We start from the raw sequence: 27,656 nt of genomic DNA, 5'->3' as shown, positions 1-27,656 counted from the left end.
CAAATAGCCAAATGAGTTCTCTTCACTGATCATTTGTTTTTAAATGCAAAGCTTTAAAACGCATGCAAATGATAAAGCTTTCATGATCGTGCAGCACAGCAACATCACGTGAGTGTAACCACGATAGAGACGACAAAATCTCCATCGGTTGACAAATTTCTAGCAGTTAATCGTGTCTACCAGTATATTGCCCACCTCTACAACTAACAACAATCTACAGTTGTTGTTTTTTTGGATAACCATCAACCGTCCTTGTTTATTTTCAGTGTTATTTATTGGTCCGGCTTTAAATTAGCTATCTGAATTACTGTTATTTCTCCAGTCGGAGTCTGTCGGTCTTCTCTCCTTCCGGAAAGGTTTGTCATATCATCCTGTTGCTGTCCTCAATTTACTCAAGCAGCTACTGTGAAATGTTAATCACAACTTTAATTTGTACTGCATTAGCATTTTGATTAACTTGCAGGGCTTTCCGGTGCTCTTCAGGTGCTTTTTACTCATAGTTACAGAGGAAATGACTTTCTGATTAATTAAGTTTGTTAGCGCAGCTGAGCTCAGCAGACTTTAACCTTAGATAGAGGAAGAGAGAGTGACAGAACCACGAAGAGGCTGAGGGGATATAGACGACGGGCTGGCGTATAAATAAAGGCATACCAATAATATTCATTGATATTCTTAATGGTCTAATTTCACCCAGTCAGTGTTTGTACTCAATCTCAGCATCATGTAGTTTATCTAAAAGTATGAATATATTTACAGAAGGATGTCAAATGTCATCATTTTTTATTTATTTTTTATAAATCTTTCTTACTGTCCCCAGACTGTTGAACGCTAGTGCATGTGTTGTTTTGCTGCTGTCGTCTCTGCAGGCGATGCTGGATGTGGTGGCGAATGAAGGATGGCTCGTGTCTGCGCTCAGCATTTGCAACCTCGTACAGATGATCATTCAGGCCAGATGGCTTCACGATTCCTCCCTGCTCACACTTCCTCACATTGAAAAGCAGGATCTCTATGTCTTCAGGTACACATACTTCTAAACGTCATGGTCCATTACATCCTATTTTCATTAACACTCTTCACTCATTTTTACATCCACCCCTACAAGGATATTCCATAACAATCTGCATGTGTTGGTCAACAATACTGTTTACTGAAAACTGCTGACCTGTTATATTATGCTGAACCAACATCAATATCAACTAGGGGTGTGACGATATTTAACATATTAAAACGTGATGATATTTCTCATCAACGGGAAAAGCTGTCTCGTGATACTGAGTTTGTGTCAAAACCTTTTACAGTGCTTGCATTATAGGCCATTATAGGCCACACATTGTATGTGGCCTTCCGTTGTTCTGCTGTTAGCCTCAGGTTGTTTTGCCTCACACTGCTCAGTCTTATCCCTACAGCATCAGTCACATGGAGACACCTGCTGTATGTCTAACCAGAAAAACCCAGTAGAATGTGATACAGTTCGACATGTTGCTGTAGAACACTCTAAATAAAAAAAGTTAGGTTAAAAACAACCCAAGTTGGGTTGAAAATGGACAAACCCAGTGATTGGGTTGTTTTAACCCAGTGGTTGGGTTAAATATTTGCTCAACCTGCTGGGTAGTTTTATTTAACTCAACTATTGTTTAAAAATGACTATATGTCTGGCTTAAAATGAACCCAAAATAGGTTGGAAATTAAAAATAAGACAAATAATTACTAATAATAATCAAAAGGTGAACATTTATCAATAAGCAATTTAATAAATATTAATTTATTAAACGTATTAATAAATGTTAATTTCCAACATACTTTTCAGTTCATTTTAAGCAAGAAATACAGTAATTTTTAAACAATAGTTGAGTTAAATAAAACTACCCAGCAGGTTGATCAAACATTTAACCCAACCACTGGGTTTGTCCATTTTCAACCCAACCTGTGTTGTTTTTAACCCAGCATTTTTTAGTGTAGTATGACCAAAATCTTACAGATATATGAAACATGCAATTTTTCCCTCTTTTATATCGCACTGGCAGCCTTATTGACTATTTCAGAGCAGTCTTTGCTTTCTCTTCTCCTCCACCCATGTGTTTTCCGCTCGCCCGAGCCTGAGCGCATCCTAACACGTTGTCACAGAGAGAGGCGAGTGTTCACTTCCCGTCAGCGGTGTTAAAGGGGCGCAGCGCTTCTCACCTGTGGCTGGCTGATCATGACAGTGTAACATGGCTTACTGTCTAATCCTGCCGCCATCTCTTATCTAACTCCGCAAACACCATCAGCATCACTCATCAGCTCCAAACGCAGCCCTCAAACTGCCTCTCACATGCACACACTAACATCATTGGCATTGGATTTTCTCTCGCCCGTAACACATTTCAGTGCGGCCGTGTCCCGCGGCGAGTGTAATTTGGTGGAAACACAATAAAAATGGTAAGAGAGGGATCAGGCCAGGCAGGATCCATCATGCTGTGACAGCAGGAAACAGAGCTCAGCCAACCCTTGCGTGATTGAAGGTAGCATCACGTGACCATCTTTTCCCTTGTCAGGAGGTGGAGCGGCAGAGGTACGAGGGGCGGACGTGGCTTTCAAGGACCAATCGAGGGGCTTCCCGAGCTGATAGCCGCCTGCGACGGGAAAGAGGAGAACTTCACGTCGATGGTGAAGGAGGTGCTGCAGCCCAATCAGATCTCTCAGGTGGGTCATCTTACTTACCCAAGATTCAAAGTAAACAGTGTTACGAAGACACCTACTGCATTTCTCCACACCGTCGGAACAGAATATACTTTTGTGAAACACGAGAGTGGAGATGAATCACCTCTTAACAACATAAACATTCAAATAAATTCCAATTCCTCAGGCGTCAGGCAGCGGCGCGTGATTTGCAGCGAGCGGCAGACAGTCACGGTGGTCTCAGGTAGCACCAAGATCTCCAATTACCTCCCAAATGAGAGGGTTTAGAGCTCCAATCTAAGTGCTAATTGCAGCGGTAATGCGAGCGTCCGCGCCCAGCGTCGAGCCCAGCGCCCGTTCCCCATCAGTATTCCAGCGAACCCCCCTTCCTCTCGGCCCTGCTAATTAAATAAGCACATGCGCCACCGCGTCCTCGTCTCATTCACTGAGGAAGTGTAATCCTTGCATAAATAGCTGTGGCAGGGTGATCTACAGCGTTTTTTCACCATGTGTCTAATGCTAACAGAGCCACGGCGAGCGAACGCCCTCCACGCTTTCTGTCGCTCTCTTGTATGTGCTCTTGATGTTGGGCCATATTCCTTGTGTTTTATTTTAGTACAGTTGTTGAGTGATGATGAGCTGAAGAGCGTTTACGGTTTATTTCATATTCTACTGTATGTATACTTCTGCTCATTTATTTGATCAACAATACAGTAAAAACAGTGAAATATTATTACAAATTTAAACAGCTGTTTTCTATGTGAATATATAGTAAAGTATAATTTATTCCTGTGATCAAAGCTGAATTTTCAGCATCATTACTCCAGTCTTCAGTGTCACATGATCCTTCAGAAATCATTCTAATATAATTTGATGATCAGTTATCAATGAATACTTGATTAACGATGGTTCTTATTATTATTATCAATGTTGTTACTAATTTTTGTAAAAACTGTGCTGCATTTTTTCTTTTTCTTTGATGAATAGAGAGATCAGTGAACAGCATTTAGTTGAAATGGAAATCCGGGTAACACTTTATAATAAGTATACAGTAATAAAGTACTTACAAATCATTTGCAAACCATTAGTTTATAGTTAATTAATAGTTTATAAATTGTAGTCTCTACATTGTTAATATATTAATAGCCTTTATACAAATAGTGAGTTCTTCATTCATTGTCACTGTAATAAACACAATTATTATTGTTCAATTTGCTCATTAGATAATGCTGTTTTTTAAGCTTTGTATCCGAACCCTAACTGATGTGTTTTAACAACGTGATTCAATGAGTATTTGCATGTATTTTTGTATGGGGTTTTTTTCTACCACACATAAAACATACAGTATTGACATATTGACAGCATTATGATATGTATTTATTTATTTTTAAAGTGGGTATGCTTAGTTTGGGGATAGGGTTATGGGATATATATGGTATAATATAATATGTATTTGTGAATATTTTACATTTCTATTGCTGTGTTGTACATTTCAGCATGTATCCAAACATACTCATAAATGTTGTGTATGAATATCTGCACAGAATCAATGACTTCAGTCTTATTTTAAACCAGTGCTGAAAATGGTTCATGAAAACGTTAAAAAGTTATTCAATTAATATAAAAGCAAATGTTTATGTGTAAAGGTGAGTTGATGCACATTTATGCTCAATGTATTTTTAAACGTTTTAGGAACACTTAATATTAATGCAATTAAAGGTTGATTTAAAGCAATTAATGACAATTTAGTATTTTCCGTGACCTAATCTGAAGTGAGAACTATTTACTCTGAATATCCATTAACAACTCCTTTACTACTGAATTAAATACTGTATATCACTTATCTGGTTAATAAGTTGTTAACAGTCAAGTCAAGTCACCTTTATTTATATAGTGCTTTTTACAATGCAGATTGTGTCAAAGCAGCTTTACAGTGATAACTGGTATATAATTTTGTCTGCACAGCAGCTCTTAAAGAAAATGCTGTCAATGCAGCAGATCAAAGCACTGTTGAATATCAAATGTCAAGCATAAAAACATTATCGATCTCTTTACAAATAAAACTATAATATTGTTGTTTATTACAGTGACAATGAATGAAGAACTCACTATTTGTATAAAGGCTATTAATATATTAACAATTTACAGACTATAATTTATAAACTATGAATTAACCTTAAACTTGTTTGCAAAAGTGCTTTGTTACTGTAAAGTGTTAACAAAATCATTTTTAATATTATAAATGTCTTTACTGTCACTTTTGATCAATTTATTGCATCCTTGCTGAATAATGTATTATTATTATTTCATGTCATTTTTAATCTTTCTTACCCCAAAATTGTGAATGCTATTGTATCACAGTTTCCACAAAAAAGTTGCACAGCACAACTGTTTTCAACATTGATAATAATCATAAATGTTTCTTGAGCATCAATTCAGCATATTAGAATGATTTCTGAAGGATCATGTGACACTTCATTCCAGCTATTCCAAGCTTCTGAACAGTACTGTACTTCACTGAACTTACAGAAGTAGTATTGCTAAATTTGCCTGATGTCAATCAAATTCAAGAAAAAAAATGTTTTACTTTACTGTTTTTTTCACCGTGCTAATTGTGTTGTTTTGTCAGGCATGGCTGTACGTGAGTCACCTGCCCGTGGTGGAGGTCAGTCTGAGCGTGAAGGGCTGGTGGGAGGGCTGCGAGGAGCAGACGGAGCGCATGCTCCCATCTAACGTCACCAACATCCGGGACGAGTCCAGCTGGCAGCCGCTGCACGCCGATCAGGAGTACGTCCTACAGGTGTCCCTGCGCCGCCTCAACGCCGGCCAGCAGAGAGTGAGTCTGACCACACACACACAGAACAAGTGTTTTTCTCTGTATCGCCCAGCCCTTCAACTCATGATGATTCCACTGGTTTCAGAGGAAGCAGGACAGCAGGGCACAGGCGCCGCGCTTTCCCAAACCTAAAGACGAAGGCTGGTTTCTGGTTCTCGGGGAGGTTGAGAAAAAAGAACTGCTGGCTATCAAACGCGTGGGATTCATACGCAACCGCAGCAGTGTGTCCGTGGCCTTCTACACGCCGGAGAAGACGGGAAGGTAAGAGCCGGACGCTGATACTCTCATGGCTTTTTCTTAGTAGTATCTACAGTCTTAATGTGACAATCTTCCTCCAGGTGTATCTACACACTGTACCTGATGAGCGACAGCTACCTCGGCCTGGATCAGCAGTACGACCTCCATCTGAACATCATCCCGGCCAGCATAGCTGCGCAGGTCAACAGTGAAATATCAGAGAGCACAGGCAGAACGGGCCGGCAGTGACCTCATGCTCGGATAAAACCAAACCAGCATGTTTTTTTGGCTTGGGATGTTAATTTGTTGGGTGAATCTTTTTGTAAGTTCTAGGAAAAACTACACTGTACGAGTGCCAGTTTATAAAACCTGGTGTGTTTTGTTCAATTAAACATTTAGGTGATGGGCTGTTCATGCCAAATGTACCAATTTACCCAAATCTAACACTCAACTGAGAGATCAGATGGTTGGAATGCAGTACCAGTCTCAGACGTTCACTCTTTCTGCCTTATTTTTTACTCTTAATCCTGATTTTCACCTTGCTTTTTGAGTTCGCCCATATAACACCCTGCGCTACGTTTCAGGGCAAACTATGTTTGTCAAATGAAAAATATAAATGTATAAAATAAAAATGTGTTTTTTCTTCTGAATTTATGGAAATGTTCTGTAAGAAAAGCAGTTTTGTTGAATATGTAAAATAAAAACACATGAATGCAGCAGTTGTTTCCAGTCTTTAATAAGTGTCCAAATGGACCTGATGTGCTGTTTTCAGCAGTTTTCCACGCGCCACGTGCTTTTGATTGTTTGTTTGTGTTTTTTACAGGTCAAGTAGTCTGAAGTAGTCTTCATTCTCTCCTATCTGTCCTTATGCATATTTCTGCCATGATTATAAAGATTTTAAGGAATTTGCAGATATTAAAGTAGCACATTTAATACATTTAAGCATATTGTTTTATTCAAGGTTCAATGATTTTTATTGTCATTCCAAAACATGAGCTGGAACGAAAATTAAGTAATGAAGTCCAGTAAAAACCACTAAAATAAATACACATACAGATACTCAATCATATACACTAAAACTTGAGAATTAGCAACATAAACTTTAAAAACTGCTGGGTTTAAAACAACCCAAGTTGGGTTGAAAATGGACAAACCCAGCGGTTGGGTTAAATGTTTGATCAACCTGCTGGGTAGTTTTATTTAACTCAACTATTGTTTAAAAATGACTGTATTGTTGCTTAAAATGAACCAAAAGTTTGTTGGAAATGAACATTTATTAATAAATTTAATGAATAATAATTAAACAATAAACATTTAATATTGATTATTTTGATTATTATTGTTGCCTCTAGTAATTATGTGTCAGATTTTTAATTTCCAACATATTTTGGGTTCATTTAAATCCAGAAATACAGTAATTTTTAAACAATAGTTGAGTTCAATAAAACTACCCAGCAGGTTGATCAAACATTTAACCCAATCGCTGGGTTTGTCCATTTTCAACCCAACTTGGGTTGTTTTTAACCCAGCATTTTATAGAGTGTAGCTTAAGACAAAAAAAAAAAAAAACTTCAGTTTGTCAGAAATGTGAATAAATATTGATCACATTAGTGTATGTTGAAGTTTGACTGAAGCAATCATAATGTTGATGTGATGATTTGTCTTTCACTGCTGACAGATACAGGTGCAAAATTATCAATCATCTTCTCTAAATAATGCTGCTTTAAGACGAGTCAAGACAGCAGACTTGCTTATAAATTAAAATCATAACAGCGTAATTAAAAATCCTAATTGTTTAATTGTTTTAAAGCGTTGGTTTACCACCAGTGGTTTTAATGGCGCTGGATTTGACTCCCTGCTGAGGACTTCATATATTGTAAAGTATTTTCGATTGTTCTCTTTTCCACTGACGCCGTTTAATCAGCAGCAAATTCAGGCTTTAGGAAAAGGTTAAAGCAGCACAAGCGTTTCGTGTGCAGGGGCTCATCCGCCCTGATTTTCTCCTGCTACAGGTGATTTCCTGTTACAGACACAGACTGAGACGCACCAGACGCCGTTCACATCTCTTACATCAACATCTGCTGCATGACAAAAATGCTGTTGTTTTTTTTCCCTAGAAATGTTGTGATTTGAATTTTTTATCATAATAACACCTTAAATATTTTATTAGGATTATTATTATATTGGCTGTCATATTGATATCACAGAAAAGGCTTAAAACTGTGGTGTATATACAGTAATATAACATCTGATGAAAGTCTTCCATACTGGAGAGAACGTGTCTTTATTCAGCGTGACACTGACAGAGAGAAGAGCAGATTTACTCCCATCATCATCACTGTGATTCAGCACCGCTGGATTGATCCGCAGGCTTGATTCGGCTGTATTTGTGAAAACAGGACAATAATAACACCAGCTTTCAATGTAGTATGCCTTTAAAAAAACACATGAACACACATGCATGTATTGCATATTTATAGATATGTAGTTAAATATTGTATTCATATTTTATTTATATGCTGGATATATTTTAGGTGATTGATCACTCTAAAAAATGTTGGGTTGAAAATGGACAAACCCAGCGGTTGGGTTAAATGTTTGATCAACCTGCTGGGTAGTTTTATTTAACTCAACTATTGTTTAAAAATTACTAAATTACTCACATAAATGAACCCAAAGTATGTTGGAGATTAAAAATCAGACACATTATAATACATAATAATCAAAAGATTAACATTTATTAATAAGCAATTTAATAAATGTTTATTGTTTAATTATTATTTATTAAGCTTATTTATAAATATTCATATATTAAACATAATAAATGTTAATTTTCAACATACTTTGGGTTCATTTTAAGAAAGAAATACAGTAATTTTTAAACAATAGTTGAGTTAAATAAAACTACCCAGCAGGTTGATCAATTTTTTTTTTTTTTTTTAAAGGATAATTTGGTGACAATTCTGTTATTTTAATTTTGCAGCAATAAAGCTTTATTTTAATTGTCTGACTTCCTACAGAAATATGAGATAGATAGATAGATAGATAGATAGATAGATAGATAGATAGATAGATAGATAGATAGATAGATAGATAGAAACTGAGCTTTAAATGCAAATGTTATTCATGGTGTGTTATGGGTCAGAGGTCAGCGTTTCTAACAAATCGTGATTTCTCATGGAGCGGCCGCCGAGTGAATGGGATCCAATTGGAAAATCCTGTCTGGTCCTTCAGTATCCAATGAGCTGAGATCAGGGGGAGGGTCCGCGCGCTGCCCAGACAGACAGAAAGAGACTTCAACAAACTCTCCTCCAAACACGATCCTTCTGGATACAAAGATGCCATGTTTCCCGTGTTTGCTGTGGAATTCCGCGTGAATTAGTCTGGATATGTGTCTTTGTGGAGTTATGGACTTATGAAGACGACTCGAGTGTGCAGTGGGATCTGACATGAGGTAAGAAGACCTGCAAGTTTGAGCCTATTGAGACGTAAAAGTTCTACTTCAGCAAAATATGATGTTAGAAAGGCAGAATGACATCCCGCGTGCATGAAAATAGAGGAGAAATCAAGAAAATGCGCAGATTAAATGATCATAAACGTCAATTTAATTCTCATAAATAAAGGTTTTGATGTGGTCATTCGTTTTCCACAAAAGTGCATTTCAAAGTGGGAAGAAGTGAACGTGCGGTCTGCTGTTTTCCAGGAATATCACGCGCATCTGATGGAAGGAAGGAAGTTCCTAATGAAGAGATTCTGGGCCCGAGTGGATTTCATGTGTGTGTAAATGAAGACTCGCTGCGGATGAGACAAACTCATGATCATGAAGGTCTGCGTGTAGGACATCTCAGGAACATCAGTGAAGTGTTGGGAACTGGCCATGGCAGGAACACTTTCGGGACGGTAGAAGTGTATGCGGCTGAGTTTGTGTGTGAGAGAGTGAAGTGACCAGCAGAAGGGTGTGAGACAGCTGTCCGTGACCGGGAGCATGAAGGAGAAGTCGAAGAACGCGGCGCGGACGCGTCGGGAGAAGGAGAACAGCGAGTTTTATGAGCTGGCCAAACTGCTGCCTCTGCCCTCGGCCATCACCTCACAGCTGGACAAAGCCTCCATCATCAGACTGACCACCAGCTACCTGAAGATGAGGATAGTCTTCCCTGAAGGTACGTCAGGCGGCTCGCGCGCAGAACAAATGGGATCAGTTTTGGATGTCGTCTTCTGCGCTTTTACGAAATCTGTTGCGAAATCTTTCAGTTTGGGAAGCTTCATTACTACTTCATTACTTCATTACTACACACATCATTATTACTGTGCTTGTCAGATATAATAATAATAATAATAATAATAAATGATAATGATAATAGTAAAATAGGCCTATTATTATTGTTGTTTTTGTTGTTGTGCTTGTTGTGTACTAAAAAAAATATTAGCCACTCATATGGATAGTTTAGAGAGTGTTGGTATTATCATTATTTATTTAGTTACATTATTGTTTTGTTTTAATATCATTTTGATCTAGATATGTAGGCTGTATGTAGCTAATTTAAAGGCCTTAAAGAACAGCATTATTTTACAATAGGATCTCATGCACACAGTTTACAGAAAAATTAGGACCTTCCGAAATCATCATCAAACATCTCTTACCAAAGCGGAAGTAACGGTAGTAATTAAGACGATTTAATAAGACGACTTTATTAGGCCTGTTCGTTTTTAAAAAGGCGAAAACATTAAGGTCGTTGCGGCCTGCCATATTGCTGCATTTTTATTAGTTATTATTATTATAATATTTTTTTAATAAGCTGCAAATAAATAGGCCTATTCTTTGGCATATTTTATTAAAGCAAAAATAATTTTCGTGGCTTGTATTAAAGCAAGGAGATTGATTGACTGTATTTGAATGTAGGTGTAGTTTCGACACTCCGACATCATGATATTTGTGAATATTAGCGTTATTATTTTCCACTTTCTGTTTTGCGTGACTGAAGACGAACAGCGACAATTATCACCGTCCGATCAACACTTGACATGAGTACACGAAACAAATATTATCGACATTTATTATTATTATTATTTAAAATAATTATAATAATAAAAAAATAAAAAATCGATAAAAAAGGCCAAAGCGGATATGTCATCACTCAGCGCGGGTTTAGGATCATGTGACACAAATAAACGCCGACATTTTATCAGTAAGAAGCTCACTGTGGAGGATAAACTGATCGTTTGTGTGCGCGATGGGTAACATCAAGACAAAAAGAGCACATTAAACAGTGTAAATAAATACATAAACATATATCCAACAGCATAACATTATTTAAGCTTTATTTTCACCAGCGCGCGCTTACTGTTTATCTTAAACGTGTGTAATGATAGGCCTATTTTACTGGCGTGAAGGTCATTTTGAAGAAAGAGAAATATATAATGATGCATTATAGACCTATTATATATTTTTCTAGCCTATATAATGTAATAAATGTGATTAAAATGTTTGAAACCTGCTGTATGCCTAAAAACGAAGTTTCATCAAGCGGCTCCTGAATCTGTGGCAGCAGATGAAGAGAACCTGAAGGAGCACACTGCCATCTTCACTGATACTGACACGTTATATTCGTGTGGATCACATGTGTTTATTCAGCTCTCAGTGTGTGTGTAACAGGTAGACTAGATTCAAATAATCATACATGGTATATATATATATATATATATATATATATATAAAGACGCATTCTCTCTCTATCTGACCATAGTATAGATAAGTGTATTTACCGTCCGCGGGAGCGCGCCATGTGCTGAACTCATCACACTGAAATAAATGTTTTAATGTGAATGAAAGTCGCGCGGGTTAAAGGTCAGCGGGGTCAGAGTAAAGACAGCTCAAATGTAGTGCTCGAGGAAATGAGACAGTAAAGTTTTATTAGAAAATGAAGGTGGTTTTATGGTGGTTATTTATTGCTCGGCTGTGAAGAGAATAATTCTGACGGACACTGCTGTCAAATAATTGTCCGATATTCACCAGTCTAATAAATTCACTCGTTTTCCGTTTTTATTCATTTGGTTAGTCTGTTTTTTTACGCTCAGGTTTGGTTGCAGTTTTTTTTTTTTATATCAATACGTGAATCCGTTTTACGGTCATTTGAAAATTAAATATGGTCGAAACTTATTTATAAAGTTAATTTGGCCTATATTAGAGAATAAAACAGGCATGTTTGTAATTGAGTAAATAAAGACAGCAGGGTGTTGGAATTGCGGGCCTGTGAAAACACGTTCATACGCGTTCACAGAAGAATTGCTTTAAAATGAGTTCACTTTCATTGAGTTCCTGTTCCATTTCTGCTGGAGAGATTCATTCATTGATCTATTATTTTGTGTGAAAAAAATAAAAAATAAATAAATGCTTTCCTCTTATTGTTCATGTAAAGTTGCTGATGTGACGAGCTCAAGATGTTCAGAAGAATAATCAGAGCTTCTTCAGGACCCGTCGGGACGCGTTCACGCGCGTTATTGCGCGCGATTACATGTTTGAGAGCAATTATTAGTCCTTCCACAGTTGTTATTATTATAATGATGATTAATTATTATTTAATAAACCTAAATATTTATTTATTTATAACATAGCTAAACTGTAATTAGAAAGCTCCGTCTCGGTCGGTCGATTGAATTAAAGCGCTATTTTAATCTTAAAATATATGTTTTGTTTATATTTTTAAAAGCAGTAAGAAAGTTACTTTTTGTATCTAAAATTCCCCGCCGGTCTGATTTAAATTAAAAAAAAAAAAAAACGCCTTTAAAACGAAAAGAAAAACATAAATCCGAGGTTATTGTCTGAGAGAGATGCGGATATTTTTCAGGAGCGACGCGATAGTTTCTGCTGGATAAACGCGGACTCCATGTTTGTTTAATATTAAAGTGGAATCGGAGCTTTTGCTTTGATCTGCTGTTTGTTTTCGTGTGATTTGCATTTCAATGCGGATTGTGTGTGTCAGACTGTTTGCTTTATCGAGTTCCAGCGCCTGTACGGGCCCGTCAGAATCCTGCTCATTTACATTCAGCGTGTTTACAGTCAATTCAGTGGTAAAATATTGACTAACTGATCGGCAGATGACTATTATTTTTGCTGCTGTTATTTTTTGTGCTGCTGATGTAGAATATTATTAGGCTATAACGAATGCACATTTGATTTTTACGCTGAGATCGGGTTTAAGTCGGCTCTTTTCAGTACCCTGTTGGATTTTCCCTATTTTTATTTTTAATAACCGGAGGTGTTTTTTAGGTCTCGGAGAATCTTGGGGCCACGTGAGTCGCGCGAGCTCTCTGGACAACGTGGGCCGAGAGTTAGGATCACATCTGCTTCAGGTGCACGAGCTCACATACTCATATAATATTAAAAACTATACAACTGTATTATTATATGCAATAATTAAAATATTGTAATAGGATAATTCTGATATCAAATTATGAAACTGTCCTATCGAATGATTGTATAGATCTGTGTAGAATTCAGGTCGGGTTGCGGGCCTGTTACAGGCCGTCTAGATATCAAGATTTGAATTTAAGTGTTACTTGCATTTTTTTTTTTTTTTTTTGTATGTAATATAATATAATTTCCTTAAATTATATATATATATATATATATATATATATATATATATTATAAATGCTTCATGCAGCTATTTATATTTTTTATCTATTAAAATGTTGTATGTATTAGGCCTACATCTTGCCCTAAAATGATAAATAAATTGATTTACAAGAGCTGATGATGCTGTAACATGAATGTAAATTAACATATGAATTAATTTTCTCTTCAGACTTTGGACGGCTTTATTTTTGTGGTGGCTCCTGATGGAAAAATCATGTACATTTCAGAAACAGCATCAGTGCATTTAGGGTTATCACAGGTAAAGTGCATGTTTTGGTGTTTACTCTATAACTCTATTTATATTCATGCTGTAGGTCACAATGTTTCTTTGACTGCAATGACAGAAGTTCATTTTAACAGGTAGAGCTGACGGGGAACAGCATTTATGAGTACATCCACCCCGCTGACCACGACGAGATGACCGCAGTGCTGACCGCTCACCAGCCGTATCACTCACACTTCGTCCACGGTGAGACATCCACACCAATCCTGCTCACACGAGTCCGGTCATTCCCTCAGAGCGCTGCTTCACCTCCTTCTGCTTCCTGTTCTTTTTCCAGAATATGAAATGGAACGATCGTTCTTTTTGAGAATGAAGTGTGTCCTCGCTAAGAGAAACGCAGGCTTGACGTGTGGAGGATACAAGGTATTCATTTTTCTATGTGTGCTGTTATACAAAACTGCATTAAAGTATCTTTATTGTTTGCAGAGTTAATATTCTTTTATAGAAGAAAAGGTTCTGTATAGAATCTGAAAGGCTTCATATATAGAACATTTACACTGTAAAAATGTTGGGTTGTTTTAACACAGATTTGGTCAAATGGACAAACCCAACCATAGGGTTACATTTTTAAATTAAATTTGAATCCATATCCATATTTAACCCAAAATTGGGTTGAAACAACCCAGCATTTTTTAGAGTGTAGGGGTTCCCATCATGGGATCATTTTATGGATTTAGTTTTAATTCATTAATTTTAATTCGTTTTTATGAATTAAGTAGCTTGTACTTTGTCACTATAAAAAGCTGAAATAACCCCTTAAACAAAGTATTATGTAATCATTTAAGATGTTTCTCATTATATAGAACATAAAGGGTTCTTTAAAATGGAGTCAAGAGTTCTATAGAACCTTACAGTGAAGATTCAAGACACAATCTAAAAACTGCTGGGTTAAAAACAACCCAAGTCAGGTTGAAAATGGACAAACCCAGCGATTGGGTTAAATGTTTGATCAACCTGCTGGGTAGTTTTATTTAACTCAACTATTGATTAAAAATGACTGTATGTCTGGCTTAAAATGAACCCAAAATAGGTTGGAAATTAAAAATCAGACATAATTACTAGAGGTTTATTGCTAAATGTTTATTGTTGAATTAATATTCATTAAACTTATTAATAAATGTTCATTTACTCAACATATTAATATTAATATAAATAATAGTTAATTTTAATTAAGCGATACAATATTTTTTAAACAATAGTTGAGTTAAATAAAACTACCCAGCGTGTGGAGCAAACATTTAACCCAACCGCTGAGTTAAAACAACCCAATCCCTGGGTCTGTCCATTTTCAACCCAACCTGTGTTGTTTTTAACCCAGCATTTTTTAGAGTGTTCATTGTGAGGAGCTCAGCTCACACATTTGGCATCATATTTTAAAAAGTCAGCATGAGCAATGTTCAGAAAGGACTTGTATTTTCACTCTGTTCACATTGTTTAGTGTATCCGTGCGTAAGTCATGGCAGAGAATGTGTGTCTGTAGAAGCAGAGATCTGATCACAGTTGTGTATGTGTGCAGGTGATTCACTGCAGCGGCTATCTGAAGATCCGTCAGTACAGCCTGGACATGTCTCCGTTCGACGGCTGCTATCAGAACGTGGGTCTGGTGGCCGTCGGTCACTCTCTGCCCCCCAGCGCCGTCACCGAGATCAAGCTCCACAGCAACATGTTCATGTTCAGAGCCAGCCTGGACATGAAGCTCATCTTCCTGGACTCCAGGTACCGTGTGTTCTGTGAAACATGTGTACGTCAATACATATTGCTGTTATTTATATAAGATAATATAGACAATGGGGCCCAAAGATTTACAATAATATCTCATAGTTCATGCATCAACTAACATTAACTAACAATGAGCAATGCATTTAATCTCTGTTGATGTTATTTAATAAAAATATTTGTTCACACTTTAGTTTAGGGTCCAATTCTCACTATTAACCTCGACTTTTCCCTCAATGAACTCCTAATTACTGCTTATTAATAGTTAGTAAGTTAGTTGTTAAGTTTAGGTATTATGGGATGTAGAATAAGGTCATGCAGAATAAAGCATTAATATGAGCTTTATAAGTCCTAATAAACAGCCAATATTCTAGTAATATGCAACTAGTTAATAGTGAGAATTGGACCCTAAACTAAAGTGTGAACAAATATTGTTAGTTCTAGCAATAAAGTCCATTAAATAATATTAACAGATACAACTTTTGATTTTAACAGTGTACTAGTATATGTTGAAATTAACACAAGCTAAGATTAATAAATGCTTTAAAGTTTGTTTTTTCATGTTACCAATTGTAGTTAACTAATGTAACCTTATTGTAAAGTTTTACCATTAATAAGATGGTAAAACTTTACAAAGCTTGCAAATTATATTATAAGCATAACAATTTGAGTAAAACATTGAAATTTGAAAATTAAAATTTAAACATGAATTTCAGAACATTTTGGCATTTTACCCTTTATCACACTTCAGTGGAAGCAAGAAAACAGTGTAAAAATGATTTTGTGAAGCTGTAAATAAAACAACAACATTAATGTTCCAGTCTTTCCCTTCTTTATGTTTAATTCAATGTGTTACTTGCCATTTATTTGTAATTATTTATGAAAATTACTAGCAATTTCTAAGTGAAAATTGTTTCTGCACCAATTCATTTTAATTCATCTGAGGAAATCACTAATTTCCAGGACTTAATTAGTGAGCAAAAATAAGGGCATAATCTTCAATATCCATTCATTTTATGTCATAAAAATGTATTATTTTATTTTATTTTATTTTTTCAATATGGGCAGACTTTTGGACCCAGATGTGTGTGTGTGTGTGTGTGTGTGTGTGTGTGTGTGTGTGTGTGTGTGTGTGTGTGTGTGGTTAAAAACAACCCAAGTCGCGTTGAAAATGGACAAATCCAGCGATTGGGTTAAATGTTTGATCAACCTGCTGGGTAGTTTTATTTAACTCAACTATTGTTTAAAAATGACTGTATTTCTGGATTAAAATGAATCCAAAATATGTTGGAAATTAAAAATCAGACACATAATTACTAGAGACAACAATAATAATCAAAAGGTGAACATTTATTAATAAGCAATTTAATAAATGTTAATTGTTTAATTATTATTCATTAAACATATTAATAAATGTTAATTTCCAACATACTTTTGGTTCATTTTAATCCAGACATATAGTCATTTTTAAACAATAGTTGAGTTAAATAAAACTACCCAGCAGGTTGTGCAAACATTTAACCCAACCGCTGGGTTTGTCCATTTTCAACCCAACTTGGGTTGTTTTTAACCCAGCATTTTTTTAGAGTGTGTACATATATGCATTATGTAAAATTCTTCTTTTCAAGCCCTGAATGGCAGAAGCAGAGGCTCCTCTATAATTGTGTAAATGCAGCTTTGTTTATGCTCTTATTTCTCTCTCACATGCAGCTGTGTTTAGCGAGACACGTTTGCACGTTGGGCTTTACGTTTAACCAGATTTGTCCGGCGCTCGCACGTGCCAGTGTGTGGACAGGTGTTTGTGCCCACGCCAGCACCATTGTCATTGGCTTCTGTGTTTGTGTTTGTCAGGGTTGCGGAGCTCACTGGCTACGAGCCGCAAGACTTAATAGAGAAGACACTTTATCATCACGTCCACAGCTGTGACACTTTCCATCTCCGCTGCGCGCACCACTTGTGTGAGTTAGGTTTGTTTTTCCTCATTCCTCTGGTCTCGTCCTCCATACAGCTTTAGCGATGACTGGCACTACGAGCACATCTCTCACCGTCACGTCTTCAGGGCACAACTGAGCGCAGTAATTGATAATTCCACATTACAGGAGATGAATATGATTTCCCTGCCTCAACATACTGGTTTGAGCATGAGCTTCGATTAAACATGCAATCTATTAGTGACTCAATTAGTGAGCCAGATTGAAAAGGAGAATTTTTTCCAGCATGTTTTAGTCCTTAAAAACACAATTTTCAGTTATCCATTGTTTTATCTATTACACTCCTGATTGCAGCACAACACAGCTTATTAAGAGACACAATATTTGACATTATTTGCTATAAATAGTTATTAGGCTGTGAGAGAAACGGCAGCTTATGGTTTAAACATGCAAATGAAAGCAGTAATTAGCATTTACTGAATTAAAAGGTTTTAATGAACCACACGTCAGGCCAGCTATATATGTAAAAAAAAATATCACAATTTTGCTGATGGAAGTAAACAACAAATTAATGAATCGTTTTTTCACTTGCAAGATACCAGAGCAAGAGAAGCGTATGCGATGTGAAAGTGTGAGAAATGTTCTTTAATCGTGTTTTTCTGTCTGCAGTACTGGTAAAAGGACAGGTCACCACAAAATACTACCGATTCCTGGCTAAGCAGGGCGGATGGGTGTGGGTCCAGAGTTACGCTACCATCGTACACAACAGCAGATCGTCCAGACCTCACTGCATCGTCAGCGTCAACTACGTCCTCACGTGAGTTCAGCCTTCACCTACAGAAAGATGTGTGTCACTAAAGCTGTTTATAGCATGATATGCTCTTGTTTGATTCGCATCATCATTTTGAGTATTTCAATAAATCTGAATTAATGCATTTACTGCAGATCAATTTATTTATTTATATATAAAGATTATAAACCCCTGATGACAATTTAATTGTGATACATATTAATATAATTTATTCCTGTGATCAAAGCTGAATTTTCAGCATCATTACTCCAGTCTTCAGTGTCACATGATCCTTCAGAAATCATTCTAATATGATGATTTGATGATCAAGAAACATTTATGATTATTAGCAGTGTTGAAAACAGTCTGCTGTGCAATATATTTGTAGAAACTGTGATACATTTTTAAGGTTTTATTGATCAACATTTATTTGAAATAGAAATCTTTTGCAACATTATTCATGTCTTTACTGTCACAACACAGATCAATTTAATGCATCTGTACTGAATAAAAGTATTAATTTCTTTAAAATAAAAGTTTTCTGTCTTACCAACCCCTAACTTTTCAACGGTAGTGTATATGCATGTGAAAATATACTTTCAAATTGCTTAATTTGTTTGCACTGTAACATAGAATACTTAATTGAACATTAGTACTTCAACATATCCTCAAATTTTCAATAATGCAATTCAAAACACATGTACAGTAGTGTCCAAAAGTGATGTCTGGCCTGGGAAAACTGACATCATCACCCTTTATTCAAATATTATAATCATAGTTGTGCTTGGAAATTGTGAGACATATTTTTGGCCAGGCTGTCATACAAAGAAATTATGAACACAGGCAAAAACAAGAGAGAACCAACAGAATATTAATAACTGATTATGTTATAGTCAATGCATGCTTTTTCCTGTTAGCTTTTTGTTTTTATATGCATTTTCTTCCTTCATTTTTAAAATATTTTAAAAATATATAAAATATTTTCCTTGTATTTTGATGGTTTAATCAAACATAATGGGCCATTGAAAGCAAATATCCCCACCGGACATCACTTTTGTCCACTGCTGTACTTAAATCCATTAATACATGACTAACATGCATGCAGTGTATTAGGCTGAAGTGTATTAATGCCATATCATTTCCTCAATCTTCTGTCTGCGGCTGTGTTGAATTGCACACATTATTCCACTATTACACAGCCTAAAGGTTCATCTCAGTGAGCAGTAGATTCAATACAATATCATTAGAGTTCAAATTTATGGTGTTTGCAGAAATCCAGCCATGACAGTGACTGCGTGACTCAAAGCTGCCCTGATGCTCATCAGTCAGTTTGGGGTGTCATTCCTGCTCTTGCTTTATATAATATGCCAGCTGCATGTACAGAAACTGCATGGGAGCCAGGGGTCGTGGCTGATTTATTTGTCATGCATTCATACTGACAAACTCTGTGCATTACCACAATGAACTTTTCCACTGGAGCTCCCTGGAAAGAATGAGGTGGGATTGAGCAATGGAGCCATCGCTCACACTATGGCTTTGAGCGAGGGGCGTACGGAAGAGCGAAACACAGCATTTGTGCGCACACGTCCAGAGAGCCCATTAGAACTGATGCCAGCATCTGGAGCATCCACCCCCAGCCCCGCTCGTTCTGCCTCTTTTGCTATCTATGTGTTACAGATGTAAATGAATTGCGTGCCATAAAAACCAACAGAGTGGACTGGTTTTAATATGCCAATCGCCTGCGAGTGTCAGACAGCTCTTCAGCCACAGCTATAAAGGAAAAGTGTTTATGAGGTTTAATTAATGGGCTGTAAAGATGATGAGTGTTTATGGCTCACAGCTTGCTAGGAGTGTCCATGAATGGAGTTCTCCTTTTTTTTGTCATATTCCATCATTTGGTTTCCTTGGGAAGAGTGATTTCCATAAAAGTGTGCGTTGCAATGTAGACATCACGAGTGCGAGATCTGTTTCCTGTTTAACCTCTCCACATGTGCTCTCATTCAGAAATGCACAGCCAGTCTTTAGTGAGAAAAGGGAACGAGGTGGATATGTCTAGCGTCTTATCGTGGTGTTATCAGAGTCCACTCACACGGGCTGTGAGGTGTGAAACGAGATTGTGTGTGTGTGAGAATGGCGGCTCAGCTGACTGAGATTGTGTGTATGCGCTAAACTGACATCAGCTAACCTGTTGCATCACCTTAAAGGGATAGTTCACCCAAAAATGAAAATTATCCCATGATTTACTCACCCTCAAGCCATCCTAGGTGTATACTACACTCAGATGAACAAAATCAGAGTTATATTAAAATATATCCTGGCTCTTCCAAGCTTTATAATGGGAGTGAATGGGGGGCAAGATTTTGAAGCCCAAAAAAGCGCATCCATCCATCATAAAAGTAATCCATACGACTCCAGGGGTTTAATAAAGGCCTTCTGAAGGGAAGAGATGGATTTTTGTAAGAAAAATATCCATATTTATTACTTTATAAACTATAATCACTGGCTTCCAGCAACAATTGTATGCAAGTTGAGTTCCAGCAGAAAAGTGATCTTTGACCCGACGCATGATGTATTGATGAACACGGAAGCACAGAGGATAGAGCAAAACAAAACACCAGTCACAAATTAAAAATGAGAATTTTTAAAGATAAATGTCAGAGGATTTCGATAAAAGATAAGAGGAGCTTGAGTTTGTTGCCCAGCCCTATTTGTTTGAACCTCGAGAGGCGTCTAAGCTTATGATACTCCTACATCATGCGTAAGGTCAGAGGTCACTCTTCCACCGGAACTTAACTTACGTACGGCCATTGCTGGAAGCCAGTGATTATAGTTTACAAAGTTTTAAATATGGATATTTTTCTTACAAAAACCCATCGCTTCACTTCAGAAGGATTTATTAACCCCCTGGATGATGGATGGACGCACTTTTTTGGGTTTCAAAATCTCGAGCGCCATTAACTCCCATTATAAAGTTTGGAAGAGCCAGGATATTTTTTTTATGTAACTCTGATTGTGAAAAGAAGATAGTCATATACACCTAGGATCGCCTGAGGGTGAGTTAATCATGGGATAGTTTTCATTTTTTGGTGTACTCCCTTCAAGGGTTTTGGCTTCTGTCTACAGGCCTTGACCCCAGAAAAACCCTGTTTACAGAGAGTGTACAACAATAGCGTCAACTTCTGTCAATGATCGAATGGATCTGTATATACATTTGTGTGGGTGCATGTGAGAAAATGTATGTCTGTCTTTTTCCAAGATGTTGCCATCTGCGTGCAATCCCATTAGTCTGAGCCAGGCTGCTAGGCCTCAGGAGGGAAACTGGCGTCGGCGCCTGGCTAGCATACGTTCTAGCTATTGTTTTCTGAAAGTTATACATCACTGGGAACAGAAATCCATACAGCACTTTACTGAGAAATCAATTCCCATTTCCTAGTTATGCCTTATGTGGTGATCCCTGTGTGGGTTTGATTTAGCCAGACATAGCTCTTAATCTCACTGTGTATTTGAACAGAGCCTCCAGCCCTCTGCCGTATGTTTGTAGGAGCCTTGTTCCAATCCTGCAGGAGAAACAATGCAATTCATTTTCTGTCCTTGAGTCTTCCTCACACACTGCTTCACAAATGAGCATGGAGCCTGAAAAATCTTTAAAAAGCCTGGCCATACATTCAGGAGTGGTAAACTGAAATGGAAAAATGCACCAGTACGCAGAGACAAGCTTCTAAAAGCAGTTGCACAGGCTTCAACGCTCAATGCTGTTGTTATTTCTCAACAGGGACACGGAGTACAAAGGACTACAGTTGTCTTTAGACCAGGTGACGTCCACCAAACCCTCGTTCACCTACAGCAGCCCCTCCAACCCTATCAGCGAGAACAGAAGAGTCGGCAAAAGCAGGGTCTCCCGTACCAAGACCAAAACGAGACTCTCTCCCTATTCACAGGTCAGTGTCACAGCAATGGTAATGGTATACTGGAAACTCTAGGAAAGTCTTCTGTTGCTGGGAAGACTTCTAGTGTGATTTATGCAGCTAGGACATGCTTAGTTGTTCCTTGAGGAACGTTCCCATAAACCAATCATTGCCTTCTAAATTTAGGTGTTGGGTTAGGGATAGGTTTAGAACATCATGCAGGCCCTGGAACATCATGCCCTGGAACATCATGCCCTGGAACATCAAGCAGTCATTGCACGATAAATTTAAAGGTAGGTTTGGGGATAGATGTAGGACTCGGACAGGATGAGAGGAATGTTGAATGTTGATCCAGGAACATGTTTTATGTGTGTAAATCACACTTGTGCACAGCTTTAGCTTTGCCCTCAATGGTAAAGTTATAAGTTATTGTCCCTGGAGGCACCCCAATACTACACAACTCTACCTAATCAAACACTCCAGAAACAACTCATCAGCTCATTAGTAGAGACCTGAAATGGATGGGTCATATAAGGGAAACATCTATGATGTGTACCGTTAGGTTGCCTCCAGGAACAGGGTTGGAAAACACTGTATTAATGCATATTCTTTTTTTGTGCAGTATCCGGGTTTCCCCACGGATCGCTCGGAGTCGGATCAGGATAGCCCCTGGGGTGGGAGCCCCCTCACTGACTCTGCGTCTCCTCAGCTTCTGGAGCAGTGTGAAGGCGTAGACTCCTCATGCGTGTACCGACAGTTCTCAGAACCGCGGCCGCTGTGCTACGGCCTCCCGCTGACAGACGACCACCACACCTCCAGCGACCTCTACGGCCACACTCACTCCGAGTCCTGCGAGAGAGGACGCTGTAAGGCTGGCCGATACTTCCTAGGCACCCCTCAGCCCGGACGAGAGGCGTGGTGGGGTGCGGCCCGTTCTGTCCTCCCGTTACCCAAGTCCTCGTCCGAGAACGGAGACAGTTTTGAAGCTGTGATGCCTCACATTGCCTCTATCCATAGCCTGCAAGGTGTGTTTCTTTTAGTGGATCTATAGTTAGAAACCAAATGTTTTTTTTTTTTTTAAATTTCAGTTTGTTCTGAGCAGAAACAATAGGTTTTGGCCTTCCAGGGGCTCCTTTCCAAAACACAACCAGTTAGAACAGGGGTGTCAAACATACAGCTGTCCAATCTGGTCTTGTCCTCTCACCTCTGTATAAAGTAGTATTTATAAACGCAGTGCTGCTTTATATGCAGCGGTAAACAAGGAGACGCTATATCGCTGCTGTTCCATAAGCGCCACCTACTGACAGAGAGTGAATTTTCATTTTCATTCAGTTCGTCTGCTGTTTTTGTGTCTTTTCACTGTAAAAACGCAGTTTTCACAGAGCAGTGTGTTTTTCTAGTTTCATTAATTTGTTTGTATTAGTTAATATTGATGTAGTCTAATTGTCAGCGCACTAAAGTTTAAAAAATGTAATTTAGCCCACACATGGTTACGTTTTTTCCCATCCAGCCCTCAACCTAAAATGAGTTTAACACCCCTGAGTTAGAACAAAGAAAAGGTTACAGGCAGGAGCATTGTGAAATGCTTAACTTGGCTTAACATACTAAAACAATGACCAAGGAGAACCAGATTTCTTTCAAGCATGTTTGTAATGAATAATAGCTCTCGCCAAAAGAAGTTGTAGAAAGGCGTTAAAAAAATCCGCCCACATAGAAACCAATGAAGGAAACAACTTAACGTTTTTTAATGTAGAAATGATTTTGAACTTGTCTGTCTGTCTGTCGACAGTATTTATTATCAGCAAATTTGGTCTTCCGGTACATTAAGCCTTTGACTTTATAACTATAGTTATACAAAAAAGTCACTATGAAATCAGTGGAATGGAATATTGGAATATTGCAGTGTTTATTATAAATGATTTTTAATCAAAAATATTAGCAACGACTTCTCTGATGACGTGTGCACTGGTGCGAGGGCGGGACAATAATCCCTCCTGCCAGCAGCTGTCACTCACATGAGTAAACAACAATCCAACGATCCAATCAATTCCTGATGTACAAAATCCAGTGCCGTCCTACTTTTTTCCCCACAATGAAATAATAATGTTCTTAACCTGCTGTTTAAAATAATGATTCCACTCTGGAACAATTGAAAGGAATCTTTTCCTCTTTTTTTGTTTGGTTTAATTCCACATGGTAACTCTGATTTCCTCCGCTTGCAGTGAGGGGTCACTGGGACGAGGACAGCGTGGTCAGCTCACCTGACGGCGGCTCAGCGAGCGATTCAGGCGACCGATACCGCGCGAGTCCTCAAGAGCCCAGCAAGATTGAGACATTGATTCGAGCCACGCAGCAGATGATCAAAGAGGAGGAAAGTCGTCTGCAGCTGCGAAAGGCTCCTACAGAAATACCTTTGGAGTCTACAAACGGTCTGGCCAAGAGCCACGGGCCTTCGTTTCACAGTACCGACTTCCCCCAGTCAGCGTTGCAGGGTGTGGTGTGTCGGGGGCCGGCTCAGGTGATAAGCCCCGCCCCTAGCCCTGTTCCTCTGTCCCGTCTCAGCAGCCCCATCCCAGACAGACTGGGTAAAAGTAAAGACTTCCTGCAGAATGAGCTCTCCTCCTCCCAGCAGCAGCCGCTGCCCCTGACGGGCACATGTGCTGTCTCTCCGACGCCCGCACTGTACCCCTCACACCCCCGCCAGTACCTGGAAAAACACACGGCCTACTCGCTCACCAGCTACGCACTAGAACATCTGTACGAGGCGGACAGCTTTCGAGGATACTCCCTGGGTTGCTCAGGTTCCTCCCATTACGACATGGCCACTCATCTACGCATGCAGGCTGAACAAGCGCCGGGCCATAAAGGCACCTCCGTCATCATCACCAACGGCAGCTGATGCTTATCCAATCACGTGCCGCCACTCAGCGCTTCACCCTCTCACACACTCTAGCCTTCAATTTCTTTCTCTCTCTCTTTTTTTTTTTTTGGTAACACTTTATTTTACAGTGTCCTTTTTACACGTTACATGTAGTTGCTATAGTTATAACTATAAATTATGCATAATTACATGCAGTTACTTTGGAAATGTAATAGGTTACAGATTACAAGTTACCATATTTAAAATGTAATAAATAGTGTAACTATTTCAATTACTTTAATAAAGTAATGTAACATAATGTAACTGATTACTTTTCTAAATTTCTGTTAATCTGTTAATCATTTTCAAACATTTAGGGTTAACCTTACAGTAGACTCAACACTTTCAAAATACTTCATCACTTGAATTAAGGTTATAATAATTTAATTTTAATGCACAGCCACCACAAAATCAGACTTCAGCACCTGTTTTACTTTGAGATCATTCAGAAGTTAAATACAGATTTAAAATCATAAGAAATAGTTGAATAGCTATGATACTGTTTTTGAAATCAAATCTTTGCACAAGGTGATTACAGTTACATTTATTTTGTAATTAAATTACGTAACTTTGTTAACTAGTTACTCCCCAGCACTGGTTACATGCGACTAACCCTAAACCAAACCCTATAGTAAGAACATGTAGTTGATAGTTATTACTCAGTTCTTAAATGTATAATTACACTGTAACACGGACACCTTAAAATAAAGTGTAAACTTTTTTTCTTTGTTCCTACAAATCCTACAAATAATTTTTCTTAATTGTTTACTAGTAAAAAAAAAAAAAAGAAACATCCTTGAAACAAACTGCTAAACTTATGAAGCTTAAGATATTATCACTTCACTGAGAATACATTTAGAATTAACCGTCAAATTTAATGAGGTTTGTGCTCAAGAAGAAAAAAGAAAGACTTAATTAACAATACAATTAACAATAAAACTGAGAACCATTCTTATTATCTTATGCAATTTTGTATAAGATAATAAACTGATCTTATTTTAAGGTTGTTTAGATATTTTTACTGGAAAACAAGACAATAATTCTGATTAAGAACATTTAATCAGTGTGTTATGGGACACTCGATTCATCTGTTCACAGACTCCATGAAAGGGTTTGTTTGTCACCTGATTATCACATCTCAACCACTATATTATGCTGTAAATGCGTGAATGAATGAGGATTTCCCAAATAATTTCTGGAAGAAATTACATGACCTTGTAACAGCAGTTCCAAAAATCTAAATGGGAATAACAGTATTTAATTATTTACGTAATTTACTGAATTGTTGGCTCACAGATTCTTTGTGGTTTAAGCTACATGTAAAAATGTTTTGGGATAGTTTGTTTTTTGTTATTTCTACATCCACGGCCTCAAATTCCATCCAGGTTTTAGTCATTTTCCCTCTATACTCGATGAGACACAGCAGTAGCCTCGTTTGTGGCATTGGAGAAAATACATTTTAATATTACAAGAAAAAATTGAAGTAGCATGCAGATGTACCAGAGATCAATAACTAGTTCTAATGCAAAATGCAGCATTAATTTATTATTGTTTCAAAACTGTTTAAGGTTGCTGTAGAACTGAATCTTAGCTCATTTGTGTAACTTTTTGTAGTTGCATATGCTGTCCATCTGTGTTTGGACTCGATTCAGTCTTCTAAATCAGGCTGAAGATTCAATTTGAAACTTTTATTTATTTTTTTAAACAAAAGAATCGGTTGAGCACATTATTGTATGTTATTGACTTGAACAAATGGTTTGAAATGTATGAACCTTTTTTTTTGCAAGCCTCTTACATGTCAGCCTTTAAAATGAAAACTGAGATTATGCAATTATGAAACACTTCTGATTTTATTCAAACAAATGGACAATAATAGAAATGAAGTAAATGTCGACTCTAGCGCTGGTTGGAGTGTGGAGGAGATGCGGTGATGGACTGCGCTGCCGTTCGGTGTTCTGGAGGAGTCTGATATGGACCGTAAAGGAGAGACTCTGGCCTTTACCTCACTCCTTCTTCATGTATTTATAAGAAACTGCCTGTTTTTCTCAGAGTGAGAGAAACTCTGAAAAAAAATATTTATGATGTACATACTCAAAATGAACCCACCCCTCGCACACCAAATAAAATGATGCAAAATGGTATTGCAAAATGTATTTATTATGTGAATGAAAAAAAAAAATGAATTTGTTTTAAAATATGGTGTGTTTATTTATGATTTATGATTTTCAGTTCTCTATCAAAATTAAATGCCGTTGTTTCCTTTCATGCATCAGTACTGAGCATATAATGACATTTGTTTTTTCATATAACTGTTTAGATTAATATAATTTGTTATTTCAAAATTGGTTCTGCATTTGCTTTTGATCTTGACATTGTTCATCCGGTGAGACCTTGGAGAACTCAGGTGAAAAATATCTTATCCACACTAATTTGATCATTATTCATGTTTAATATGATATTTCATACTCACTTGAGAAATAAATAAATGATTGCGAAGATGTTCATTCATTGAAAGGCTGCATGGTTCTTATTTTTAAATGTTTATTTGTTTTATTTTGGATCATTATTTTATTTTTGTGACACATTACAGCAGCGTCAAGACTTCATTTCAACTAAAAATCAAGTGGGAAAATTATTAAATTAATAATAAAAAACAAACAGAATTTGATCTATTCACTAACATCATAAAGTCCAATGAATGCTGAACCTACAGGCCTATAATAACATCATACATGATCAATGAA

At 37.4% G+C, this 27,656-nt stretch overlaps 2 protein-coding genes across 6 annotated transcripts in view; both read left to right on the top strand.

Moving 5' to 3' along the window:
• ascc3 (activating signal cointegrator 1 complex subunit 3) overlaps positions 1-6,447 on the top strand; it is a 204,218-nt gene extending 197,771 nt beyond the window's left edge. For both annotated transcript variants that reach the window (XM_051865221.1, XM_051865222.1), the window contains exons 38-42: positions 867-1,018; positions 2,535-2,682; positions 5,288-5,494; positions 5,580-5,755; positions 5,833-6,447. In XM_051865221.1, the coding sequence (XP_051721181.1) occupies positions 867-1,018; positions 2,535-2,682; positions 5,288-5,494; positions 5,580-5,755; positions 5,833-5,980 (831 nt within the window). In that variant the 3' untranslated portion in view covers positions 5,981-6,447. The remainder of the gene's footprint in view (positions 1-866; positions 1,019-2,534; positions 2,683-5,287; positions 5,495-5,579; positions 5,756-5,832) is intronic.
• A 2,224-nt stretch (positions 6,448-8,671) lies between these two features.
• Positions 8,672-27,420, top strand: sim1a (SIM bHLH transcription factor 1a). Of its 4 annotated transcripts, none has more exons than XM_051866525.1 (12): positions 8,672-9,185; positions 9,435-9,891; positions 12,999-13,081; positions 13,537-13,626; positions 13,728-13,836; positions 13,928-14,013; positions 15,167-15,366; positions 17,218-17,333; positions 17,967-18,114; positions 21,860-22,025; positions 22,615-23,017; positions 24,215-27,420. In XM_051866525.1, exons 2-12 carry the CDS (start codon positions 9,717-9,719, stop codon positions 24,889-24,891), a joined length of 2,253 nt encoding a protein of 750 aa, XP_051722485.1. In that variant the 5' UTR covers positions 8,672-9,185; positions 9,435-9,716; the 3' UTR covers positions 24,892-27,420. The 4 variants fall into 4 exon arrangements, with proteins under 4 accessions (XP_051722485.1, XP_051722488.1, XP_051722487.1 ...); XM_051866526.1 differs by having other exon boundaries at positions 8,673-9,185; positions 17,218-17,324; XM_051866528.1 differs by lacking the exon at positions 9,435-9,891 and having other exon boundaries at positions 13,732-13,836.
• The last annotated feature ends 236 nt before the right edge of the window (positions 27,421-27,656 follow it).

Source organism: Ctenopharyngodon idella, chromosome 16, assembly GCF_019924925.1.
Source record: "Ctenopharyngodon idella isolate HZGC_01 chromosome 16, HZGC01, whole genome shotgun sequence".
In the NCBI taxonomy this organism is placed as follows: domain Eukaryota; kingdom Metazoa; phylum Chordata; class Actinopteri; order Cypriniformes; family Xenocyprididae; genus Ctenopharyngodon; species Ctenopharyngodon idella.
This window is presented reverse-complemented; position numbering and strand designations above follow the sequence as displayed.

What these genes read in the sequence shown, in the direction of transcription:
- sim1a (XM_051866525.1), top strand. Translation starts at nt 9,717, where the DNA reads ATGAAGGAGAAGTCGAAGAACGCGGCGCGGACGCGTCGGGAGAAGGAG. An exon ending in TCACTCACACTTCGTCCACG is followed by an intron (nt 13,837 to 13,927) that starts GTGAGACATCCA and finishes TTCTTTTTCCAG; the next exon opens with AATATGAAATGGAACGATCG. An exon ending in AGCGTCAACTACGTCCTCAC is followed by an intron (nt 18,115 to 21,859) that starts GTGAGTTCAGCC and finishes ATTTCTCAACAG; the next exon opens with GGACACGGAGTACAAAGGAC.